At 39.5% G+C, this 24,149-nt stretch overlaps 1 protein-coding gene across 3 annotated transcripts in view; it reads right to left on the reverse strand.

Moving 5' to 3' along the window:
• The window catches only part of Skap2 (src kinase associated phosphoprotein 2), a 170,614-nt gene that overhangs the window by 30,137 nt on the left and 116,328 nt on the right, over positions 1–24,149 (reverse strand). For all 3 annotated transcript variants that reach the window (XR_004121993.1, XM_031381908.1, XM_031381907.1), the window contains exon 10: positions 3,021–3,098. Coding sequence is in view for 2 of the 3 variants with exons in the window: in XM_031381908.1 (XP_031237768.1) it covers positions 3,021–3,098 (78 nt within the window). In the remaining variant the exon portion in view is untranslated. The remainder of the gene's footprint in view (positions 1–3,020; positions 3,099–24,149) is intronic.

Raw genomic sequence — 24,149 nt, forward strand, 5'->3', positions numbered from 1 at the left:
GGACAAAAGGAAAAGTATATGGTGACTTTAAACACACATTCTTATCACTTTGGCTTCTCTTTCCCTGGATACACATGGAGAAACTCCCATTAACACTAATGGGAGTTATAGGAGCAGGCAAGGGGAGAGACCCCCACCGTGTACAAGATGCATCTCTCCCCAGATGTGCATCGGGAGCATTTCATTAAACCTCACTGCTGCAAGGCAGCCACAGAGCCAGGGGTTCGTTCGGCAGAGCTGGGGAAGATCCATTTTCAGCTGTGCCTCCTATAATCTTGATGATGATGGTATGCAAAAAATGACTTAATTCCGGGTCCCACATGTGAGCACTGCTGAAGAACACTCTGTGTGTGCCATCTGTGTATACATGACTGACATTCTAGCTGAGGAACAGGCATCGCCAGTGAGGGAAAGGCCAGCAGTGTTAGCTGCCTCCTCAGGAAAGTATGCCAGACATGAAGAATTAGGAGTGATTTTATTTGTGGAAAGCAGGAAGCTTCTATAGCTTATCTTTAAAATGTAAGTGGGTCTAAACACAAATAGAGAAAAGTCATGTACAAAAACAGCTTTGAAAGCACAGAGGCTCACAAAAATTAGCACTCTTCACCTGTGCTCAGGAAGCTAATCCACATGACATGATTTTGCTTTGCCTTGTGGTGATGAGGATAGCAAATGCAGAGCCTCGAATATGCGAGTCAGATGCTTTCCTGCTGAGAGCCATCCCTGGCCCCAAGATAGGCATTTTTTATAATATGGAACATTCAGAAGCACAGTTAATGTGATTTGCTGTCTTTACTCGGTGTGTTAACACTATTCTGTCTGTACCATAGGCAGTATTTTGAAAATTGCATACAAAACTTCACCTTGCTATGTGTGCTGTCCTGACAGGCATGAGTTACTTTTGAAAGAAGGCTTAAAAAGGAAAGTTAGCTAGCCTTTGAAAAATTTAGACAATGAGTTTTTAAAAACTTTATAAAATACATATTTGGCAAAACTAACAGGATCGTTACCAAAGTACAAATCAAACAAGTAAACGCCAGATAATCCACAAACACAAGCTTATAAAAGGCGTGCTGACAATGAATGGAGCGTGATGCCAACACCAGAGATCCTTTCCCTGAGTACCGCAGCCTGAGAAGTGTTTTAGGAAGGGAAACATATTTTTATAGTGTTAGAAAGAAATCAAGCAGGACCATCTCTATCCCTATAAACATATATGATCTGTGTAAGCTGACTAACTGTGAAGCAACTTGCAGGAGACAAGATGAACTCAGCTTTACTTTCATATTTTACATTTAGAACACTGATTTTTCTTCCTGTAAAATTAGTCAATGTAAAAAAAAAAAAAAAACAACATGAAATTCTTGAGCAAGGTTAGAAGCTCACATGGTGTGATGGTCAGCAAGAAAGCAACACCCTTGTCGGCTCAGTGCCCTGAGTAGCAAGCATAGAGTTTCTGACAGCTTGATGTGCAAAGGTACTGGATGATGGCTTGAAAGAATTCTGCGGCACAAGAGATAAGAGATGTCGCAGTACCTTGTGGCTATGGCATGAAAAGCTCATCAACTTATTGGATTCCTTTGAGAAAAACTGTTTTCCCCCTACCCTCAAAGGCAAACATTTAAAGCATGCTCACTTGTGTCTGTGGAAGGCCTGTCTACTATGTGTTTCTACCTTTATACCTGCATAGAAATTTTAAAAAGAAACCTGTATGCTCTTGGCAGAAGACAAGCATGGTGCCTGGGCTTTGCTTGCTGTCGTGTTTTACAACTCTGTTTTATAGGGCAAGAGTGCTAACATCTAATGACTTTGTCCTGTTTCCTTTCTGAAAAAAAAGCAAACCCAGACCTTTCACAGCAACCTGCTCCTGCCTTCCTGCCCAAGTCTAGAATCAGGCCTGCTTCCTTCCCATGTGTCACAGTAGGAAGGCCCCAGGAAAGCTACTTCCTGAACATGCACTGCTTGTCCACCCTGCTTCTGACAACTCAAAAGAGTGATGTATGGACATATCAGAGAGAGGAAAGTGACCCTAGCTCCAGCTCTTTACAGGACCCAGGGGGTGACAGGGCAGACCTCGCCCCAGCTGACATATGGCTGTGAAGAGGTGTAAAGTCCTGATAAGGCTGCCCATCTCTTCTTTCCCTGTAAAATAAACGCTGGTTTATCAAAATTAACCTCATGTTTGCGCTACAGATAGTTTATCTTGTGCTACTTGGAAATACAACAAGCAAGAAGACTCCGTATTGTGTGTTTGTACATGGTATGCACATAATTAGCACTTGGGGCCACGTGCCAGGTGGAAATGGATAATGCAGAACATCCTCCCCAGTCTTCTAGGCAACCAGTGTCCTTTTCTCATTTTTTAAGCTGCTGTCACTGGACTCTGGCATTTCTTACCCAATTCATTTGCTTTCTGTGTTAATCATATGCAATGAAGATATGCATGGCCAACATTTAAACAGGCTGCAGATCAATTAGCGGTCTTAAGTTTATCTGATTTTTATCAAAGAAGACAGAGCTGTGGGTCGATTGTCAGAGCCTGTGTCAAGTTGACCTTTTCAGAGATGTCTACATTGCCAGTCCCCTGGGCAACTTGTTGTCCCCTGTTAGTCTCTGAATGGCAGAAGTCTGTTCTGCTCAAGCACAAAGTATACACAGATGTCTATATTACATTCTTATAGGTTTGACAGCAACTGCATGTTGTATCTATAAACTGTCCTTTAGCAGTGACACTTCCTCAATGATGATAAGCTAATTTATGCAACTAAATCTCCTTTGTGCAGAAATGAAAGCTAATTGAGTCATTACAAAGTAATTCAGGAAGGAATACCTTGTATAAATTGGCTTACTTTATAAATCCTTCTCAAGTGGTTTTCATGCATCCTAAATGGGACTAAGCAGCTTATCAACCATAAGACATACAGACCAAACAAGTCAACTTCTTCAGGGAGCTGTGCAAACATCTTCAGAGGGTTAGAAAGGGACTAGAACAAAACAAAAATAGGCTTTGCCAGTGCTACCTGAGGTGTGCTGCACACTGTCCAGACTCCCCTTCCCTGGCTCCTCCATCTTCACTGACGTAGGGTCCTCTTCCTCCTCTGCAAATATACAGTCAGCGGCACATTAACAGGCTGCATGTCCATCACAGCACCCATCCTCCTTCAAGAGCAAGGCAAAGTCTACAGCACTTAATAATTATCTTTAAGAACACAAAACGCCCAAGATTCACATTCCTTTGTTAATAACCAAACAGCATCCTCATCAGAGCTTACACTGACCTGATACAATAGAAGATATGTCCTAATGTGTTGCATGTTTGTTTTAAATGTGTAGAGAAACTTGTCTGGAGCAATCTTAAATCCAGTAAATTAACAGCCAACATTATACAAATATGCTACAATATACCGAGTAGCAGGAGTACTACAATACATGGTTCCTAAAACATCAAGACAGCACAGGAAAAAATGTCTGACATAAAATGCAGAAAATCTGTAAGTCATCAAATGCCAGACATGCTCACTGTTTTCCTCACTTAGTCCTCTCACAAGTGGCTGCTAGATGGGTCCTAACACTTAAAAGTAATTCCCCCAAATTCTATTGTGGATCTCCTATGTGTCACATGCCACAAAAAGAAAGACCTTATAGATGAATCATCTATAATATATATATATATATATATAATTTATATATAATATAGATATATATAGAATATATAGAGAATCATATATATATAATCATCATTCTATAGATAAGTAAATTGAGATGCAAAAGGTGGCAACCTTGCAAAGCATGCGATTTAAAGTCAAGTCTGTGGTGATAAACCCATGTTCTTTTCCCTCTCTGCAGTCAGTGCTCTGCTCAGAGTCTGTGGTGATAAACCCATGTTCTTTCCCTCTCTGCAGTCAGTGCTCTGCTCAGACTTTTCTCCCACACACTCTAAGCACATTCCCTTCCCAGGATATGGAACAAAACAACATAACATTAAGCAAGAAATTGTTTTAAACAGAATCAAACTATGTCATTCTTTTCAACTGAAAGCAGATGTATTATACTATCACTTTCTCTACTTAAGGATTTATACAAAACTGAAAAATATTTAATGTAGGATATACAAATAGCATACCAAAAAAAAAAAAACTAAATTAAAAAATATCCTAACTCAAGAATAATCCATAATGTGTATATAAGATACACATAGGTAGCTAGTATGACTATGAAATCAATCAGTCAACCAGTTTCCATTGAGGATCACCCACGTGTGAGAGGGAGGATTTGCCATGGAGGCAAAGGGAATAGGAAGGTTCTGCCCTGAGGAAGCTTGCAGCCTGCTGGGGTCAGAGATGAGACCTGAGGGAAAGGAGCTGACAAGGGACATCTCTGATGGATGGGGCAAAGCACTGAAGTGGTGCAGAGGGAGAACCTGGGATCCCATGGAAGACCTGTAGAACACAAAAAATCTCTTTCCAGATCCTTCCTTAAAGTACAGGCACAGTCGCGTTCACTGGATAAAAGCAGCATACCATTCTTGGGTGAAAAGCAAGATAGGAGGCAATGTGAGAAATGGGGGCCAGTTTAAGGCCCAGGAACATCTTGTTATAGCTGCAGACTCCAGTCTGGTGGGCAGCAAGGAGCCTTACAAGGTTTCAGAGCAGACAGGGCAGGACTGAAATTGCTTTAGAAATGATCATTAGACCCCATTGTCTCAGCCAGCCTGGATGAGGGGCGTGGAGAGTTTAGATAAAGAGGAAGGAAGTCCTGAACTGCAGGGCAAAGGAAACAGGAAGGAGATGGCGTGAGAGGTGGAGGAACCAGAGTTGATAAGCGTTGTGCCTGCCTTCGTTTTTTAAGGCTCAGGTTTTGAGACTAGTGGACAAATGGACATATCATCACTAAGAGGCTGGCCTAGATAATCTGTGTTGTTGGGGGAACACAGACTTGTTTTTGCAAGTGGACAGGGTTAATATCAGAGAAAGGGTAACTGTAATGTAGTAGAAAAGTGTCCTGTATATTTTAACCAGTGATTAATCAACACCCGGATTTGAAGTAAGCTTCAGGGTTACTGTGCTTAGAAGTCAAATGTAAGTGGTTTGAGTTTATATAATTCAACTCCGACAAAATAATAAAAGCTTCAAAATAAGGAGCAGCTGGAACAATTTGTCCTCATGCACACTGCCGAGTTAACCTCAGTAATTTAATACGGAATACTTCTTTTAACAACTGTCACCTCACTTTGGCCAAATCTCAAGGACTACTTATCACAAGCGGGTTGTTTATGGGGAATTTTCCCATAAACTCTAAAGGCACAATTTACAGTTAATCCCACGGACACTTTCTTCACAGATGGTGCATTTGTTCTTTAAGGTGAAAGACAGAGCTTGCCTTGCCTTTCTCTTTCCTGTGTGTCCACTCTCTCTCCAGCCTGGTCACAAATCCAGGATTGGGGGTAAAAACCATAGTGGTGCTTGCCCTTAGCATAGGAAAGCCACATCTAGGTAGTAAGTGCTATTTTTGGCTTTTTAGAAGAAACTGGGATTTAGGCTCACCATCCAATGTTAACACTAAAATACCATAAAAAATAACTGTGAAAATTAAATGAAAAATGTTCTTGACAAAGTTAACAATAAATTTTGAAGAATTTATTACCACAGAATTATTTTTAGTTTATTAAAATGTATCTATAGTATATGCTAAAGATTGTACTGGTGTGGGGAAACTTTCCCTCTATGAAATATATTATTAAATTAGCAGAAAAATGACAAAATGTTTGAGCACCAATATTTACAGCAAAGCATGCAAACCAAAGTCTTTGTGAGGTGGTCCTTGCAAACAGTGTTGTGGAGCGTGAGATGCTTCTACAGTGTTGTCTGTTTGCATTTCAAAACTATACTGACATTTTAGGTGAAAACCTTATGCAACCCATCCATCAAATGTTCCAAATACTACTCAACAGTTCATTCTTCTTGGCCTAACAATACAAATAGCTTCCACATAAAAGGCAAATTCAAATTTTGTTTGTTTCTAATTTTAGAGGATAATGTTCACAATGAACACTGACTAGAGCCCGGCACAAAGGAAGATGTTGACTAAATACTGTGAAAAAACTGGATCCAAAACCATGCAGGTCCTACCGTTCATTTCTTAGCAGTGTAAAACTCTCTGTACCAGTAACTAAAAGCTGCAGGAGAACAAATAACCAAAATTCTAGGCTATAATTACCTTTACTCCATATTAGAAATACACAATTCACATGTTATTTTACTTAGATTTATTATTAAACATATTTTATTTTCATACTGAGACATAATGTCATTATATAATACTAATTAATACCTCAGATAGTCAATGTTTGTGGGTTAATATATTCCATTCAACATTTTAATAACAGTAAACAAAAACAGCTCAGCTCTGCAGTAAAATCCATCAAACCACACAGATGGTTATAGGGTTTTCATTATGTGGTTTCCATAGCAATCATATTGCAAATCTGGAAGCTCCTTGCAAATATGCAGCTTGTATTTACATGCCTCTCAGCTGCAGCACAGAACTCTCGACACTCGAAGTTATTATTCCAATCACATGGTGTTAGAAGAATCAGCCAGAGATTGTTTTGTGATCAGACAAGATGAAAATAAAGCAAGCTAAGGGCCGAGGGTAATCAGATACATGCAGCACCTGCACATCAGTGTCTTCTAGCAATGTCTGGTGGTCGGGAAAGATCTCACTTTAAACCCTGTCAGAAATATGAACCTTCCAGAAGCCATCTGACCTACACAACCCTGAGCCTAAAGGCAGTCACTTCTTTTTAACGGCTGCTTGGCCTCCTTCCTGAGTTGAGTAAGGACAAGATAGTCAAGTCTTGCCAAATCTTTTCAGGAAAATCCATGTGGAGAAACCTGAGAAATACTTAGGGTAAAAAAGTTGAGACTTCCCCTTTCCTTTATATTAATCTGCTTAATTTGAACTTTGATCTAGTTTCCTAGGATTAGTGTCATAAGGATCACAAATGTGTGCAGCTATGTGGTATATGCAATACTACTGTCTCTAGCTCACTAATATTCCTACTTTTAGGATAAACAATCAAAATGAAAACTGTTTGAGACGCCATGCTTGCGAAAGGCCATGGCCACTTGGTCAGCACGCAGACAGGGTGAGTGAGATCCGGAGCCAATGGCCGACTCTGCAGTCTCCTCCAAGGAAAGGCAGGCGGCACAGGGAACTTATTTGATTCACACATGATTATGTTTCTCATGGACAACCTGCAGAAAATAATGCTTGGTTCCTCATTACAATGAACCTGTAACTCAATTGGAAGGGTAGAAAACTCTTACAATGTGATTTTTTAAAAGACAATCATGTATTTTTTTTAAAGAATAGTAGGTTTTGCTTAAACAATCACACTATCCACACTATCCTTGTTTAAATCCATTATGTAGGCAAATACTCCAATAATTCTATGAGGCAGTACTAGGCACTTATATCCTCATTATTTTGCAAATGCAAACAATGAAGTGTGTGGAGCCTGAATACCTTGCTCAGATAGCATCCAGCTAGGTCATATGTAAGAGAGAAGAATCAAACTTCAGGCATATGCTTTAAGCCTTGGTGTCTCTTCTTTGACTTTCATTAACATTTGAACTTGCTGAGGGTATTGTTCAATAACTGCAAGTACAAGGCCGTGGATTTGAACATTTACACATGCACTCGTGCGTACTCACATGTGCCTACACATACCCACATGTGCCCCCTCTTCACTTTATGGGTGGATTATTCTTTTTAGTATTTGCTGTTTAAGGATGTGGAAAAAATTTTAACACAGATGGCCAGGCTCTACACCATCAGGCACTGTATCAAAATCCTCTTTTTTTATTGTGGTCCTGGAATCAGAATAACAATTTGTAATGCTAAACATGTGTCACTTTGTCTTTTCTGCTTTCCTAGTTCTGTCTTCAGCTCAAGCTTTTCACGCCCTCAGATGTCCCTAACAGAATCCAAAATTTGGTACAGTTTTTAATATAAGTCATAACTGAAAACAGATTTGTTTCCAAGTCAGCAAGCTTCTTTTCTTCTTTACATTTAGTAAGGGAAACATATCTACATGGAAATGGTAAAGATGAGTATACTTTGTACTCTATACAAAGTATCTGAAAGACGTTCTTCCCATGTTGGGGAGCTAACCTGAACATCCTTGAACAGATGAGCATGTGGCATGTGGGGACTGAAGACACAAAACACTAGCCCTTGTTATGATGCTGTCTTGGAAATAGAATGAATGTTTTGGGGAAAACGAATGGCAGCATTTATTTCTAATGATAGAACTTAAGCTTTCAAGCAAACACTAGAATCTTAGAAACTTGTAGCTACCACTGTAGGCCACTGACCCCCAAGCTCACTCACCAATAAGCTGTTACATGAGCTTCTCAAAGTCTATCTCAGCCCAATGGCAGATACTACAAACTTCTAATCTCTAAAGTTCAAATTTTTACTATGAGACCCCCATATACTTCTAACTTCTCCTTCATTCTTTATAGTTAACTCCTGATAGGCAGTTCAGCAATTTTACTTTCAAGTCCTCTTGTAATGTAGTTTTACCTGGGCCAGAAGCCAAATATCCTCTAAATATCAGCCCTACTGATTTAGAAGACATGGCTCAATTGAACCAAGAAACTTTCCCCATACCCAGCAGGCAGCTAGCCAGGTTCCCTGTGTGCTCCAGGACACATTAAGACCTACATTTGTATCCTGCTTGTTGCAAATTTGGTTTCCTAGTTGACCTTCCTGCAGGCATGACCTCCGGAGAGCTTCCTTATATTACCACAGACCAGCACAGGGGGTCTGGTCTTTACTCTACAAGTAAAGAGGGTGGGAATGAAATGGTTTCTAAGAATGTTTGTTGAATCAAAGTTAAATGGATTTGGCTAGCTAGGTATTCCACTTGAGCTTCTGTTACTGCTTGCTAATATTAGCTGTCAGCGACTAATTCTGACAGGAAAGGAGTAAATAACACAGAAGCTGAGCTGACTTCTCTGAGCTACTGTCCTAAGTGCAGAAATAAAGCATATGCTATTACACAATTTTTAGTATACTGATCATGGTCTGTGAATGTCAGCTATTTTCATCGGTCTCTTCAAAAGCTGCATTCATTAAATACATTCTACCACAAGGAAACTGGTGGATTTTTATCCCCCTGATCTTTTTTTCTCATTGAGATTGTTTGTAATTAAAATCTGAATGGTAGTGTAAAATACTTACAGGCTTTAATAGCATACATTTTTTGCCTACTCTTTCTTTGCAGTTTTGAAATCTGCCTTCTGAAGTCTGTCAGTATATCCAGCTGATGCTCACCTTCCCCACTGGTTATCACAGATGATGATGACAGCTACTCTTGTCTGTTTCCCTCTCTACAAGTAAAGTTGTGGATAAAGTTGAACAGCATCCCTGTTGATTCCCTATACCCTTCAGCCCCACTCATTTTCAATGCTACTTTTACTTGTAGCCTTTAGCTGAAGAAGGAAGGAGTGACACTGTAAGTATTCATTACCTTATCTTCCCCTCTGCATTATTTTTTCTTTCTCTGTGTGTGTATGCCTGTGTGTGTGTGTGTGTGTGTGTGTGTGTATGTGTGCCTGTGTGTGTGATAGTACATGTAAGCAGGTATTGATGTGTGGAGGTCAAAGGATAACTTGGGGTGTTGATTCTTGCTTCTACATTGTTTGAGAGAGAGTCTCTTGTTTGTTGCTGTTTAAATCATGCAATCTCCCAGGAATTCTCCTGTCTCCACCTCCTATCTTGCAGAAAGGGGTATTGGGACTTTGGATACATGATACCACATGGATTCTTGGGACCCCAACTTTGATCTTCAATGTATATGTCAAATGCTTTATCCACTAATTAAGCCAAATCTCCCTAGCCACTGTTACTCCTATGTATTCTTTGTATCACTCCTTCTTGGTTGAAGGTTCCAAGCTATTGATATAAAAAAATTTAACCATCCTCATCGGGACCAGACTCACTCTCAGCCCCTCAGCTCTTTGGGCTTAGTTGGCTGTATCCAACTATAAAAGCCTCCAGGTGCCTAGAAAGCCTTATTCCAAGGAATAGAAAGGACAGTACATAGTAGTGAATATTTAATATTTATAAAAACAATTCTCAACAAACAATACCACTTGCATTTTTCCACTACTATTGTACATTTTCACTGTAATACATAACATCATATTCATGAGCCACATTAACATCCCTGCTTATCACCTAGATGTGTTGTTCACCCAGGGCACTGGCTTTTAATACTTCAACGGGTATCAGAAATACCTATGGGTCTTGTTAATAATTCCGAGGCTATAGCCCATACATAAAGATTCTGCTTCACTAGATTTGGGGAATCTCTGAACACGCAAGTCTCCAGCCCATGTTGTTGGTCCAGGCACAACATTTAAGAGCCTGTTATCTGCAGCCATATCTCTTTACACATGACTTTACAAGGATGAGTGTTTTAGCATTGGCAGCTCAGCTAGCTGGAAGAGTGCTGGCCTAGCATGCATGAAACCTTACGTTCAGGTCCAATACTTCATAAAGTAGACATGGTAGTGCATTCGCCTAATCTCAGCTCTCAGGTGGTGAAGGCAGGAGGATGACAAGTTCAAGATCATGTCTATGACCCTACCTCAAAACAAAACAAAGCAAAACAAACCCCAAAGTTCAGTGTTCTATTATCAAGTAAATATAAGTTAATCATAACTTTATATCTTCAAATATTATTTACCTTTAAAATTTAAAAATATGGTATGCCTCACCAAACAGCAGCAAAATAAAATCAATTATAGTAAAATTATTAAAGGAGGAGTTTATCTCACTTATCCTCTCAAGAGAACCAATGGAACTATACAAAACGCACATGAAGGTCCTGCTCCAGAGGTCATGCCCTTTCACTAGCTTTGTGACTCAGCCAAATCAAATTTGATCCACTTCAATTTTCTCACCTGGGAAACAACAATGATAAAGGGTACCCTAGGGCATTACTTTGAGGACAAAATGAGATAAAGTGCCCAACAGGCTATATACTGCAAAGCAGATTCACAGCAGTGGTCATTATGATGATAATCTGAGGGCTGACTGTGTGAAGACTACTAGGCACATAACACTTAAATCTCACTCAGTCCTCAAAACCCTTTGAGGTGGATGCACTCTTAATTCCATTTCTAGATGAAGAAATAGAGGCATGGAAGGATGTCAGTGGCCAGCACAGTAAATACAGCAGCACGGAGGAGGGCTAGACTGAACCTGGGTAGTCTGCTTCCAGAACCTGAGCTCTTCCCGTCAGTGTAAGTCAGGGTAAGACTCTACATATATCACTTGTTCATACATGTGTTAATTAACTAACCAGCACTTTAACCTTCTGACATCACATGGAACTTATGAGAAAGATAATCTCACAATGTTGTATTGACATATATTCTTGTTTTTAACACTCTTCAGTGACAAAATAGCATGGCTTACTGACAGTCTGAAATAAAATATCCATCCTGAAAATAGTGTCCACTTCTGAAAAACATGAGTCAATTTTGTAATGGCCACAGAAAATGGAAAGCTTGGCATTTGCCCCTTACATTTTTCTTTCTGTTGGAAAGCAGCTTGCAAATGGAAAAATCGCGTCCATCACCTCCGCCCCAGAGACTGAATATGATGAAAGACAGAGGCAGGGGGCCCCAAAGCAGGCAGAGCCAAGAGCAGCTTCCATCATAGCCAGGAGCTCAGGGAGACTCATTGGCCCTGAAGAGGACAGCTCTAGCTCCTTACTACATTTGACTGTAGTAAGACATTAAAAAAAAAAGAACAGTACTTCCCAAATACAGATTTGCATGGATCTAAGAGGGGATGTGCATAGATGTTCAGAGTGGCAATTTAAGGAGTTTCCTATGGTAAGGTAAGAGGTATTTTCTTGGCATAGAGATGAATTTGTTATACAGTACTTTATGATGAAACTACAGTATTTCTGTAGAATGAGGCTCCCCAAAGAAGCAAGGAAGAACCGAAGGGAGAAAGGAGGTGAGACACACAAAGCTCATCTGATAGAGGTCTCTGGCAAAACAGTATTTGATATTCTTCCAAGCATATAGGATAATTCTGAGCTTAAAAAATAAAACTCTTGTTCGGGTTTGACTCCCTAAAGGGACAAGCTGAACTCTCATTTGAAAGTTTCTCATCCTTGGATTCCAAAAATAAATCCAACATAAACAAAACGTTTTATGTAAAAGAGCCAAGGCATTTTTAATGTACATGACAGGCAAGCTGTAGCTGATTTTTTTTCTCAAGGTCACACAGAGCATTGCAGAGTAGGAAATTGAGTAAATTTCAACTTCCCACCCTGCAAGGACAAATATCTGCCATTTTAGGGGCCAAGGCTAGATAGTGCCATGGCTGCAAACTAAGTCTGTGCCCACTTTCCAGTATGAGAAAGGACTCTTGGTTTCTCATCCTCAGATCATAACTGTTTATAGACTATTTGTAATGTAAATATGACATTTAATAAACCAATCCTGGTACTTTTAGTTGATAAAATGTTATGCTATAATTATGTATACTATATTAAGGTATAATTTAGGGCTTTATTTCCATCTAATTAAATAATGTAATCAAGTATGTAAATTTAATGGCCTGTCCAACTATCATATTTAACCATTCAATGTTTATTGTCCTTGCTTAGAGTAAATCACCAATTTAAAGGCAATAATAAAATGACAATATAAACTCTTTTGCTCTTCTTAGTCCACCTAGAAGAGTAATGCTGACTGTTCAAATGCTGTCTAATTATAGAACTTAGTTTCTCCCATTCTGCCTAAAGAAAAGTAGTTATCAGCCAGTGGTTATAGAATTCAGGTAGCTTTGTTAAAAATGGTCTTATCACATGACCCTTTACTTAACATTGGAAAATAATTTCTGGATTAAAAAAGTCAAGAAGAAAAATTATCTCAATATAGTCCAGTGCAGTGAGGAAATACAATACAGGACTTGGCACATGTCCACAGGAAAAGTCTGCTCCCAGAGGCTTCTTGCCAACCCACAGCGGATTCAACAATGTTTAAACAACTGACAATGTGCACTCGTAGCACTGATGACATAGGGACCAAAACTCAGCAGGAGCCTGTGTCATGAGCATTTTTATACGCTGAAACAAAAAATCATAGACATATACTACACATTTCATTGATCAAAAGAGTCAACATGTGTAATAGCTTTCTTACAGTAGATGCCAACAAGTTAAGATCTACCTAAGGTGTATCACTTCAACACAACAAAGCATCTCAATATTTGTATTGTATTAGTCCTTGAAAATGAGGCTGTAGGGGCTGGAGAGAGAGCTCAGCAGTTAAGGGCACTGACTGCTCTTCCAGAGGACTGGAGTTCAAATCCTAGTATGCACATGGAGGCTCACAACTGTCTGTGACTCCAAGATCTGATGCTCTCACATAATATGCATGCAGACAAAACACCAATGCACATAAAATAAGGAAAATGAGACTGTAACCCTGAAATAACTGCAGCAAACAGATAATTGTCTCCATAGCTCACTCATTAGAATGCTATCATGTATCCATGACTTCCTATAGCCTGCTTCTACTAGTTCAAATTAAATGAAATTATATTTGGCTATTTTTGACCTCCTAAAATTGTACTTTTTCAAGATTTGAGGGTAAAATGAAAATTCTAACACTGAATTTTGACAGCAAGTGGCAGCTGAATGTTTTTAGACGTGCAATGTCAATGTTTCTTTATAACTGGCCATTAAGTGTATCATGAACTCAACAGTCTTTCCAAACAAGCATATGCTGAGTAAAAATCTGTATTTACTATAGTATACATTCAAGCATAAACAAATATATTGTTATTATTTAATATAAAATTGACTGTCACAGATGTAGCCAACAGTGAAGAAGCCATGATACAAATAAAATTACTTTGTGTGAGATTTTTTTCCCTAGTCCCAGATGACACATTTCTCTGAAACGATATTTTCTCTCTTGATACCAAACAACTTCTGTCACATAATGTTCATGTCATGTGAGTTCTACAAATAAATAGTTTAAAACGATGGGTTTGATTTTCTGAAAGAAAAAGATTGATTGGCGCAAGAAATAAAATAAGTTATTTAAATTAGGACTTCTGTTGATTGGACTGACAATTCCATCTTTACTACACATCCCAAATCACCACATTAATCTGATGTAACGAGACTTCAAATGCATATATGTATTATTCTAAGTGCATAAAACTAAAACCTGCATGCAGATCAAGATGTGTCTCGACATTACTATAATTTTTTTCAGTAAATCTTCACATAATACAAACATCATTTGTACCCTAATCTTTATCAAGAAGCCACTTAGGATTAGTTATTTCATAAAGCCAACAGACTTATTAAGATCTTTCATCATAAATCTAACAAGTATTTCTTTTTGTCAAGACATAATTAAGAAATAAAGATCATCAGTGTTCAGAAATGGTAGACAGACCTAGCATGGAGTCTTGCCTAGAGTAAACATGCGAGATTTTGTTTATCTAACTTAAGTTAAAGTTTTATAAATCACATGATTATAATTAAATCTCTACTGCAGAGTTTCTATAGTCATCAATCAATTGCTCACGGGGAAGAATGTAACCTTTAGCAGCAATCTAGTCAATGGCCAAACTGAAACGAACCTGTCTTTTTCTGCTTTTCCAAAATGACAGATTGACTGTGCAGGGTGGCTCAGAGGCTGCAACTTAAATGCCTGAGACAAAACTTTGTGCCTAAGAGGAACAGAGAGCTGCAAGTGAGACCTGCACCACTCCAGGAAAGCCACCAGGAAGCTTTCTGTCTTCCAGGTCTCTGGAGAGTGTTGAGGTTTCTGTGAGAAATGAAAACCTCAAGTTTGTACAAAAACCTACAACCTCAAGTCCAGTGTTCCCAAGCCAACAAACCTGCCCCAGCTGGAAACTCTTGAGGTCCTAGCAGTAGCCAAAGCAGAATCATCACGGAAGGAAGCCTCCAGAATCAGGGCACACACAGTCCTCAGAGGGAGGTGCAAACCTCACAAGCTACCATCCATACAGCTAGATGAACAGTGATGGAAATGCACAATTCATGAGTAAGAAACTAGGAAGAAGGCCAATGAATGTAAATCTTCATTTTCATACCTTTGCCGAGCTAGAGATGCACACCACACTTTACATTAGTACTTGGCCCCGTCGCTTTCCCCTAGAAGGATGGATCCTGTATGGCTAGCTCCTGGGGCTCTGGGGCATCTGCTTTTTAATGTCTCAAGCAATGGGGTTTCTTCCACCACTTCCTTTGGAAAGTCTCTTTCTTTGTGTAAGGTGGTCAAAAACAAAAGTAGGTATAAATGTTAAGGTGATTTAATAGTTATTTTTCAAATATTCCTATTTATGAACCCTTTCTTGAAAGATTCCATGAGTAGACATTCCCACTCTGGCTGTAATAGTGAACATGCAATCATCTGGCCTCTTCCAAACAGAACACTAGTTGCCCACATCTCAGTGTGCTCAAAGCATCTTTGTTTTACTTGCATCTTCAGAATGCTCTAGAAGTGGTGTTTATAAACACAAACCACTTCCAGATACAGGCCCTTTCGGATACCTCATCTATGGCCACAGGCTTGGTTTGGAACTTTATTCCTTATTGGTTTCTCTTGGTCTTTTGTTATATTCATCCCTGGTTAATACAGTCTGACCAATGCCATCAACACTACATAGTTAGTGCCTAGCACAGTGCCAGCTTGACTAAAAACTGTTGTGTGAGTGTGTGCGTGCGTGTGTGTGTGTCCCATGACTAATTTAATGGAATTATGAAAAAAATCCACCTTTTTTTCTCTCTACTTTTCTCGTTTCATATTTCCAGCTCCTCTTTGCTCACTGACTAGAACAGATGACTTTTTCCAAATGCCTTTAAGTGACCACTAAGCTGTCATGAAAGAGTGAATAAACAACTGGGCTCAAGTCTTACGTATCTCTACATGCTCTGGGGTCACTGTCATTTACACCTAAGTCTTATGTGATATAGGAATAGGTAATATTTTATTTATGGATTTTTTTTTTCAAGACAAGGTTTCTCTGTGTAGTCCTGGTTGTCCTGGAACTCAAAGTGTGGACTAGGGTGGCCTGAACTCAGAGATCCCCATGCTTTGCCCTATAAGATTAAAGGTGTGGGCCACCACACTTGGCTTTATTTAGGGATGTTAATCACCCTGATACAGCTAATTGGGATGTGTCTAGGCAGCTCTGAGTGAGATGTAAGTGAATTTAAGATAGAAAAGAACGATGGGGGAAGGCATGAGGTTAGTGGTGGATAGAGAATGTAATGGGCAATATGGATTCAGGTTCAGAATTGAATCAGGCTATGAAGGATGGTAGCCAAAGGAAAGGAAGCATGGGAAGAAGATGGGAAACAGAAACTCTAAGCAGACCATGCTGCTCCTAGGCCTTCCTCCTCACAGTCTTCTAAGAACACCCAGGAGAAGTATTGCCTAAGCATCTCTCTAGTCACTACTTGAGCCGCTTGTGTAACTCTCATATCTCAGCTTATTTTTAAACAGGAAACGTATCATTTGCATACTGGTTACAACAGATTCCCAGATGGTAGCCTTCAAAACTCAGTTACAGTCCTGTGCTCTTCACATGTTCTCTTCCTATTGCCTTTAATGAGTGAGTGGGCACAAAGCAGAATGTCATTTCCTGGGGAATGCCTCATTTGAGATGACTAGCACACCAAAGGGGCTGGTAACCCAAGTAGGTCCTGTTGCTAAGGATAGATGATCCATCTTTAATGGTACAAAGGACTGGTGAAATGAGAGCTTTTCATCACTCATTGGATTCTGTTACATTCTTATGAGACTATGTTCCCTGGATGGTAATGTTAAAGTCCATGGAAGTTTTGGGCAATCAGGCATGCTTCAATATTGACAGCATACAATGTGGCAATCATTCTTTTAGTTTCTGTGATGACTGATGCTATTAGGACAAGAACTATCTTAAAAGATACCTTCTTAGTTTCTCTTTATTTAACTAAAGAGTCCATCAACTAAAGGCTCTGTGTTGCTGAAGGTATAGTTTCTTGAATTCTAAGGAAAAAAGGTATATCTAAGGGATATGCCAAGTAACACAAGGTTTGCTTCATGTCCTGAGCCACTTAAAACAACTGTTTTTATGTCTGCCAAATAGCTGTACAAAAAGTAAAACAACAAGGTTTATATGACAGCATATAGTGATTAGGAAAAAAAAAAAGTCATCCAGGGCTATGTGATTCATTCCAAAGTCATAGTGCTACAGAAGTCTGGAGAGAGGCCAGTACAAGCTGGGATGGGCAGAAGAGGTTTTCTGGGTAAATGCAGTTTGACCTAGGACTGGATAAAGTGAGGAGGACCAAGTGCAAAAGTGACCATGGAAAAGAGAAAGCAACTGCCTTGCCATACTGACGGCAGGGAAAACAGAAGTCCCAAGCTGGGAAAGGACAGTAGGAAGCTAAGTTAGCTTGTTGAAACTAGAGAGGCTCTGCATCCCAACAGTCTGGTAGACGTGAGACTTCAGTCAGGCTGCAGAACCTCTGAGTGCCCGGTAAGGGTATACGCACTAACCTACAGTTGACAGATGGCCATTCTTCACATTTTAGAGGAGCAGAAGTATATCATGTAAGAAATGTCTGCATTCTTTTGTCTTGCAAGTGCCTCCCTTGTTAAGTGATCTCTGGAGGAGTTTTGAAGTTTCTATGCACTGTCTCCACACTGAGATCAGATGTTCTGGATTCATCCAGAACAGCAGTGGGAATGATAATATGGTATTTGTCATATATGTCAGTGTGGCGCTGGGCCATCCTAGACTTAAAAAAAACAATGCATTGTGCCCAGGAAATACACAGAATTATAGCATCGTCTTAATTATTCATAATGGAATAACCTCAAAGCTCTACCCAAGTGGGTTAGAGAAGATGCTATTTTTATACCATTAAAATAGAATGGCCTGTAAATATACAGAACCCAAAGGCCAGTTTTTATTGTTTTTGAGCAATGACTGTGAAGACTTGGGACAAGTGTGGAAAGAGGAAATATGTTCTACATTAGACTTTGGAAGTGGAAAGAATGTAGAATTTTTACTTCGTAGTCATTAGATTTCATATATTTGTACCTATAATCAAATTAAGGTATATTTGAGAATCTAGGTTATTAATCTGCAAACTTAGCATCGATTCCATATCTAATATAACACATAGTAGAAAACAGAGATCATGGGCTGTGGGAATGGAAAAATAAAAAAGCCAAATCATTGTATCTATTTATCATTTCAGTGGAATTTCATCCATGAATTAGTTCACCAACTAAGCACAATGGTTTAGTTCAAGGCAACAAGAGGAAGCACAGAGCACCTGAAGAATGGTGGAGAGTCCAGTCTGTCTGATGTCTAAGGGTCTAGGTAGCACAAGTGAGGCAGGAGGACAGATTTAAGCTGGACTGTGGAAAGGACTCAGGGCCTGGCCAGTGAGTGGCAACTTGGTGAATACTTGTCATTGGGGACCCAAAGAAGGTTGCCGACCACAGGATTGCCATGACCAGGATATATTTAGAGTCAATCTATTGTCAGTATATAGAATGGACTATCAGGGTGATAGAAGCCCTCATGGTGACCCAGGGGAGAAATATTGAAAGCCTGAGTGTGAGGAGAGTCAGGATAGATGATGCTTCAGGGGAAGAATTTGTAGGAACTGGAAGTTAATATGATGGGGGAGGATGATGATTGAGGAAGGATTCAAGATTGAGTCTGGGGTAGTTTACTCTCTTTACTTGAGTGACCACTGGTTCTGTTAACAGAAATAGCAGCAGGGGTGGGGGCTGGGAGTTGCCCAGACTGAATGTAGAGAGAAAAGAACTTTTCAAATCTCCAGATTTCTCCTCATTAGCTGCATCACAATGAGAGTCTGATGGACTGGGTGACCTTATACTATCACACAAGTCTCACTTTAGAAACTCAGCAAATGTCTTTCAAATGTCACTTAGGCATAGGAGCTGATTCTGCCTACAAAGGTCCTGTTTGAGCTGGTTCTTGCTTCCAGTCTCCCTGCCTGGATCCCTGGGGTCTCTGGTTCTCTCAAATGCACAGTACCTCAGACCCAGAGCTTGTTGCTCTGATGGAAATGCCAGAAAAGAACTTTGGATTTTTTCTACTTTCTAGTTATACCAGAGTTTTCCATTTAAATGCCATCTTTCCTTTTGATATGGAAATAGCTATTCCTTCTCAAGTCATCCTCTTATCTTCCGTCTTAGCGTTCTTACTATAATCTGTAATAAGCTTTGACACAGGACATTTTTTTGTAGCCCAGGTTGGCCTTGAACTCACTATCCTCCTGCCTCAATTTCTAGAGTACAGGATTATAAGCACAACACATCCAGCTCTATAATTATCCTAATAGAAAGTAAGCCCATCATTTCTATGCCTAAATTCCCTGCACTCTCATGAGAATCTGGCACTCAATACGCTTTCAATAAATATTTGAAGAATAAAGTGAGCCACATAACAAGAGAATGCATAAAGGTAAGACACAGAAAGTATTACTATTAAAGAAATAAAAGTCTGACCAGAAAACAAATGATCTGAAACAATCAGCCCCTGAGCATCAGTGCTCACTGGAGTGCTGAAGTGGTCACTTGTACATGGAGTTTCAGAGGACCCGATAGGCTCCCTTGTTTGAAAGACTGGTCTCCACCCAGTGGTGCTGGGTTGGGGGACTGTGGTACCTTTCAAACATAGGACCTAGCTAGAGAAAATGGATTTGGGGGGCTGAGTGTGCTTCAGAATGTGGTGCTGAAGGTGATATCTGCTTCTAGTTTTAGCCTGAGCTCTGTACCTCCTGTTTGCAGCTTCATAAATGAGCCCTGCTACAAAATCCTGATGGCCCAAGCCACTTCTGCCACCATATCTTCCCCACCATAATGGACTATACCAGTAATGGAGCCAGGATAAATCCTTCCCCATTTAGTTGTTCCTGTTGGATATTTTATTACAGCATTTAAAAAAGTGTACTCAATACACTTTTCATAAATGTTATATTTAACAAAACATAAAAGAGGGAAAGCCAACTGAAGAGATAATTTCAAGATAAAACACTGACCAGGAACATGAGACTTCTGGAGCTGGATGTGAGGCGCAAGACTGATGATTTGGAAAAGATCAATGACTTCAAAGAAGCCATTTTTATGATGGGTAAGAACACAAAACCAAATTTCGGGAACTAAGGGTAAACAAGGAGAAAAGGTATGAAGACAGGGACCAAAGTGAGCTCCCACAAATGTGTGCACAGCAAGCAGAAGAGAGGAATTAGCCCCATGAATGGGAAGCAGGGATGTGGAAAGGCGGCCAGACTAGAAAGCAGGAGGGATCAATCTCCAAAGACCTTGAAAATGCCCTTTGTCTCAGCCACTGAGTCTCCTTGTTCTGTGAGAAAACTTTCTGACCCACCTCCGTTTCTGTAAGGAGAAACAAGGGGGGCAGTGGATATGAACTGGTATGAAGTTGTCTCTTTGTAAGAACTCTAATGAAGTTCTAATAACAAGGAACATCTATAAATGAATGTTTTCTTTGAAACAAAATCAAGGTAAAGCCTCACTTAAGCTTAATTAAGTTAGCTTGGATTTTTTCCCACTTTGATGAAAGCTTTGCACTATTCAACTACAGTCTTTGCTGAGGCCAGAAATGAAGAGTGCTTATATCCATCACTGACACTTTGTTGAACTTGTCTGTTCTTATTAATCACAGCTTTAAAGTAAGCAGCCAAGATACTCTGAGGAAGCTGATATTCCCAGCTGACCTATCTGCACAAATAGTGAAGCTTGATACTCTCCTGCTGCAACATGTCTCCACAGATGCATGTGTTTGTGTAGCTGTGTGCACACGTGTGTGCATGTGTGCATTTCTGAGACTAAAAGAAGCAAGTGGTTTTTGTGTAACAACTAGAAATTTTATCATACTCTATCTTCTGGAAACATGGAAAAGCAAAAGCTGCCCATGTCTGTTTCTCCACGGGAAGAAAATCTTATCTGAAATATGAAGTCTCCAGTTTAGAGGCTTGGTATGAAGGTAATTAGAAGTTAATGTCTTTAGCTGGTGAGGTTTCTTGGTGATAAGTGATAAGGAGCTGGTTTATGTATAACACAAACCCTGCAGCGTGACTACCTGACCTTCTGGCACAGGGTTAGGAGTCTTCATCTAAGGTTCACAGGGATAAACTTAATGGGTCAGTCCCATTAGTGTAATTTTTCTTTTTGCTTTATAAATGTCAGCATTTTGTTTGATTGGTGAAGTTGATTGGTGAGCTTGCTTTCTAGCTCAGAATTTTTAATATGTACACTATTGGCTTCTTTAGCAACATAAATATAAATAATATAAATGTGTTTGAAAATTTATATTAGCAACGTAAATATAAATATGTGTCTGAAAATGTATAATCCAGCAACTAAGTAAACTAAACAATCAATAATCTCTAGAGATCTATTAGGATCTTTAAAGAGTGGGTCTTTTTTGTGAGGTCCTTCTTTCTTGTCACATCTTCTTCTGTGTCTTTCAGTCACCCGTGGCACACCTGACACATTGGCACTGCGGTCGTGACTCTGGATGCTCCCTTATTCCCAGCTTGTAGGTGACAAAGTCTTCTGTTTGCTCACTCCTTACCAAACCCCTCTATTGTGGTTTAACGCATGATGCCCAAAGCTTTGATCTGGACCATTTCATTCTCCCTTAGAACCACATGTTCTCATTAAGATTTCTTAACTCACAAACTATTCAGAAAGTCATTTTCCAATCTCCAAATATAGGAATACCAGGGTGTTTTAAACTAACTTAATATAAATATTGGGTAATAAAATTACATTGTTCATTATCATCATTATTGTTACTTGTAATATGGAGACAGAACCCAGGGCCTTACTAGGCAAGTGCTCAACCCCCAAGCTACATTCCCAGGCCCTGAAAAGAAGATAGCCTATGTATGATGCATTGGAATTTGTTGAGAATTAAAATTTGAATTTATAGGTAATGAATGTCCATGACTATTCTCTGTGTGTTCAAGGAATAGAGATTCATTATTATTTTCTGGGTTCACTCATATCTTTTAAAATATATTAGATTTAGTTCACTAATTTTGTTGTTCAAATCTTCCCTATCTTTACTAAATTTCTGCTTCCTTAGCCAGCCAGTTTCTGAAACCGTTATGTTAAAAGCATTCCTCTATGGCTAAAGAAATGTTAAATTGAGGCATTTGTTTGTTTGATTTTTTTAAGTTTTGTATTACCGATTTAAAGTGTATGCAGTCAGATAAAGTTTTATCTGTTATTTTATTAATTATTATTCTAGTGTGGTCTTCTCACTTTATATCTTAAATTCTACATTGCCTGATATCAATAACACCACAGCAGCTTTCCTTGGGAAGGGCTGAGTGTCTAGAGTCTTCATTTCCATTTTCCTTACTTTGGAACTCCCCCCATGTAGCTTTGTTTTAGGTATGTATCTTCTAATGATTCTACTTGATTAAAAGATCTAATGTGATGTCTTCTCTAAGAGATTAATCAAGTTACCTCTGTAGTTATTTTTATGATCTTATTTTTACCACCTTATCCCTTCGCTTCCTTCTCAGGTCTTGCCTTACTTCTGGCCTCATACTTCTTCATGGTCACTCTGTAGCCGCTATTGCAAGCTTCAGTATCCATAGCCCCAACTTACCCCAGTAACTTAACTGTTCGCTCAGTTAGTTTCACCTCTTTCATAAATTGAAAAATAAGGTTATTTAAAAAGAACTAATAAGTAAAGTTAATGACACACTGCTTCTCCTGCCTGTGTTTACAACGGCCCTTGCAGTTTCTGTCTTTCCTGTATGTTCATAGCTAGAGGCCAAGCTGGGACTCAGTGTGATGTGTCTTCCCCTCAAAGTTCCTCTTCTAGACTGTAACAATCTGCTGTTCACAGACAGAGTACAAGGCATTCTGTATATATGAGGCAGGGACACAGAAATAAGAGGAGACAGTGGATGGAGCAGGAGAGTGACAAGAAAACAAGTGTCTTGTTAGAAATATACAAAGCTATTTTTAACAGGATTTCTATGTCAGAAAAACACAAACAGCTAACTCATGATACATGAGTATATTATAAATACATAAGATAAAACACAGGAAACTGAAGGCTGTAAATCAATGTTTGGACCAAAGAGGCAAGGTAGCTGCACCCTTGAAGGCCTGTGTGTGCATGGCAAAAAAAAGAGCAGTACTTGGCCTATGATATAGATACAGGAGTATGTTTGAACTAAAGGCAATGAAAGCAAGCAAGAAAGATGGGAATGGAAAGAGGGAAAGAGACTGAGGACAATAAGGAATGAGAAAAGCAAGCAGGAGGAAGTAAAGAGAAAAGCCAAGGAAGGAAGGAAGGAAATGAATGTAACAAAAAAACAAACAAACACAAACAAATCACATTTCTGTTTAAACTATGTAACTGCATTTTTTTCAATGGTCATAAGAGGGATAAAAATTCCTACCACACTATTAATTAAGTACTAGGGTAGGGACAGTATCTACTCTGTTATGTACATCAATTAGCATTATCTAGTTTCTTCTAGATGTAAAGAAAGGTTTGAAAATGAAGACTTAGGAATAACAACAGGGACTGCACAGAGGTAAGGACCAGTGTAGCTTGTGGAGTAGACTTACGTAAGGCACCTTTGGCTGACCATCTTTGGAGGCTGCTCCACGGTTCCCTGTCCATTCTCAGTGACAGAAAGCTTAGTCTGCTAGCTGTCTTCTAGGAAAATAGTCCAAAGAGCTCTACTCCTTAAGACACGTGTGCCACTCCAGGCAGCCCTGGGTCTGCTCAGTCTCCCATCTCTAGGATGCCCAGCCCCTTTGGGAAAGGGCAGTCCCCAACCCAGAGGTCTAGTCTTTCCCTTAGAGTCAGGACAACAACCCTATCAAAACAGAACATAACAAGGCTCCACCTCAGAAGATCTCTTCTTTCAAAGGCTTCAGAGGAAAAATAATGTTTCCTCTTTCCTCTGTCTTTGACATTATTCCTCTTTGTCTTTCTCATTTCCCCAAGACAGATTTTCAATACTGTCCAGGAACAAAATGGTG

This window comes from Mastomys coucha, unplaced genomic scaffold, assembly GCF_008632895.1.
Source record: "Mastomys coucha isolate ucsf_1 unplaced genomic scaffold, UCSF_Mcou_1 pScaffold20, whole genome shotgun sequence".
Lineage (NCBI taxonomy): Eukaryota > Metazoa > Chordata > Mammalia > Rodentia > Muridae > Mastomys > Mastomys coucha.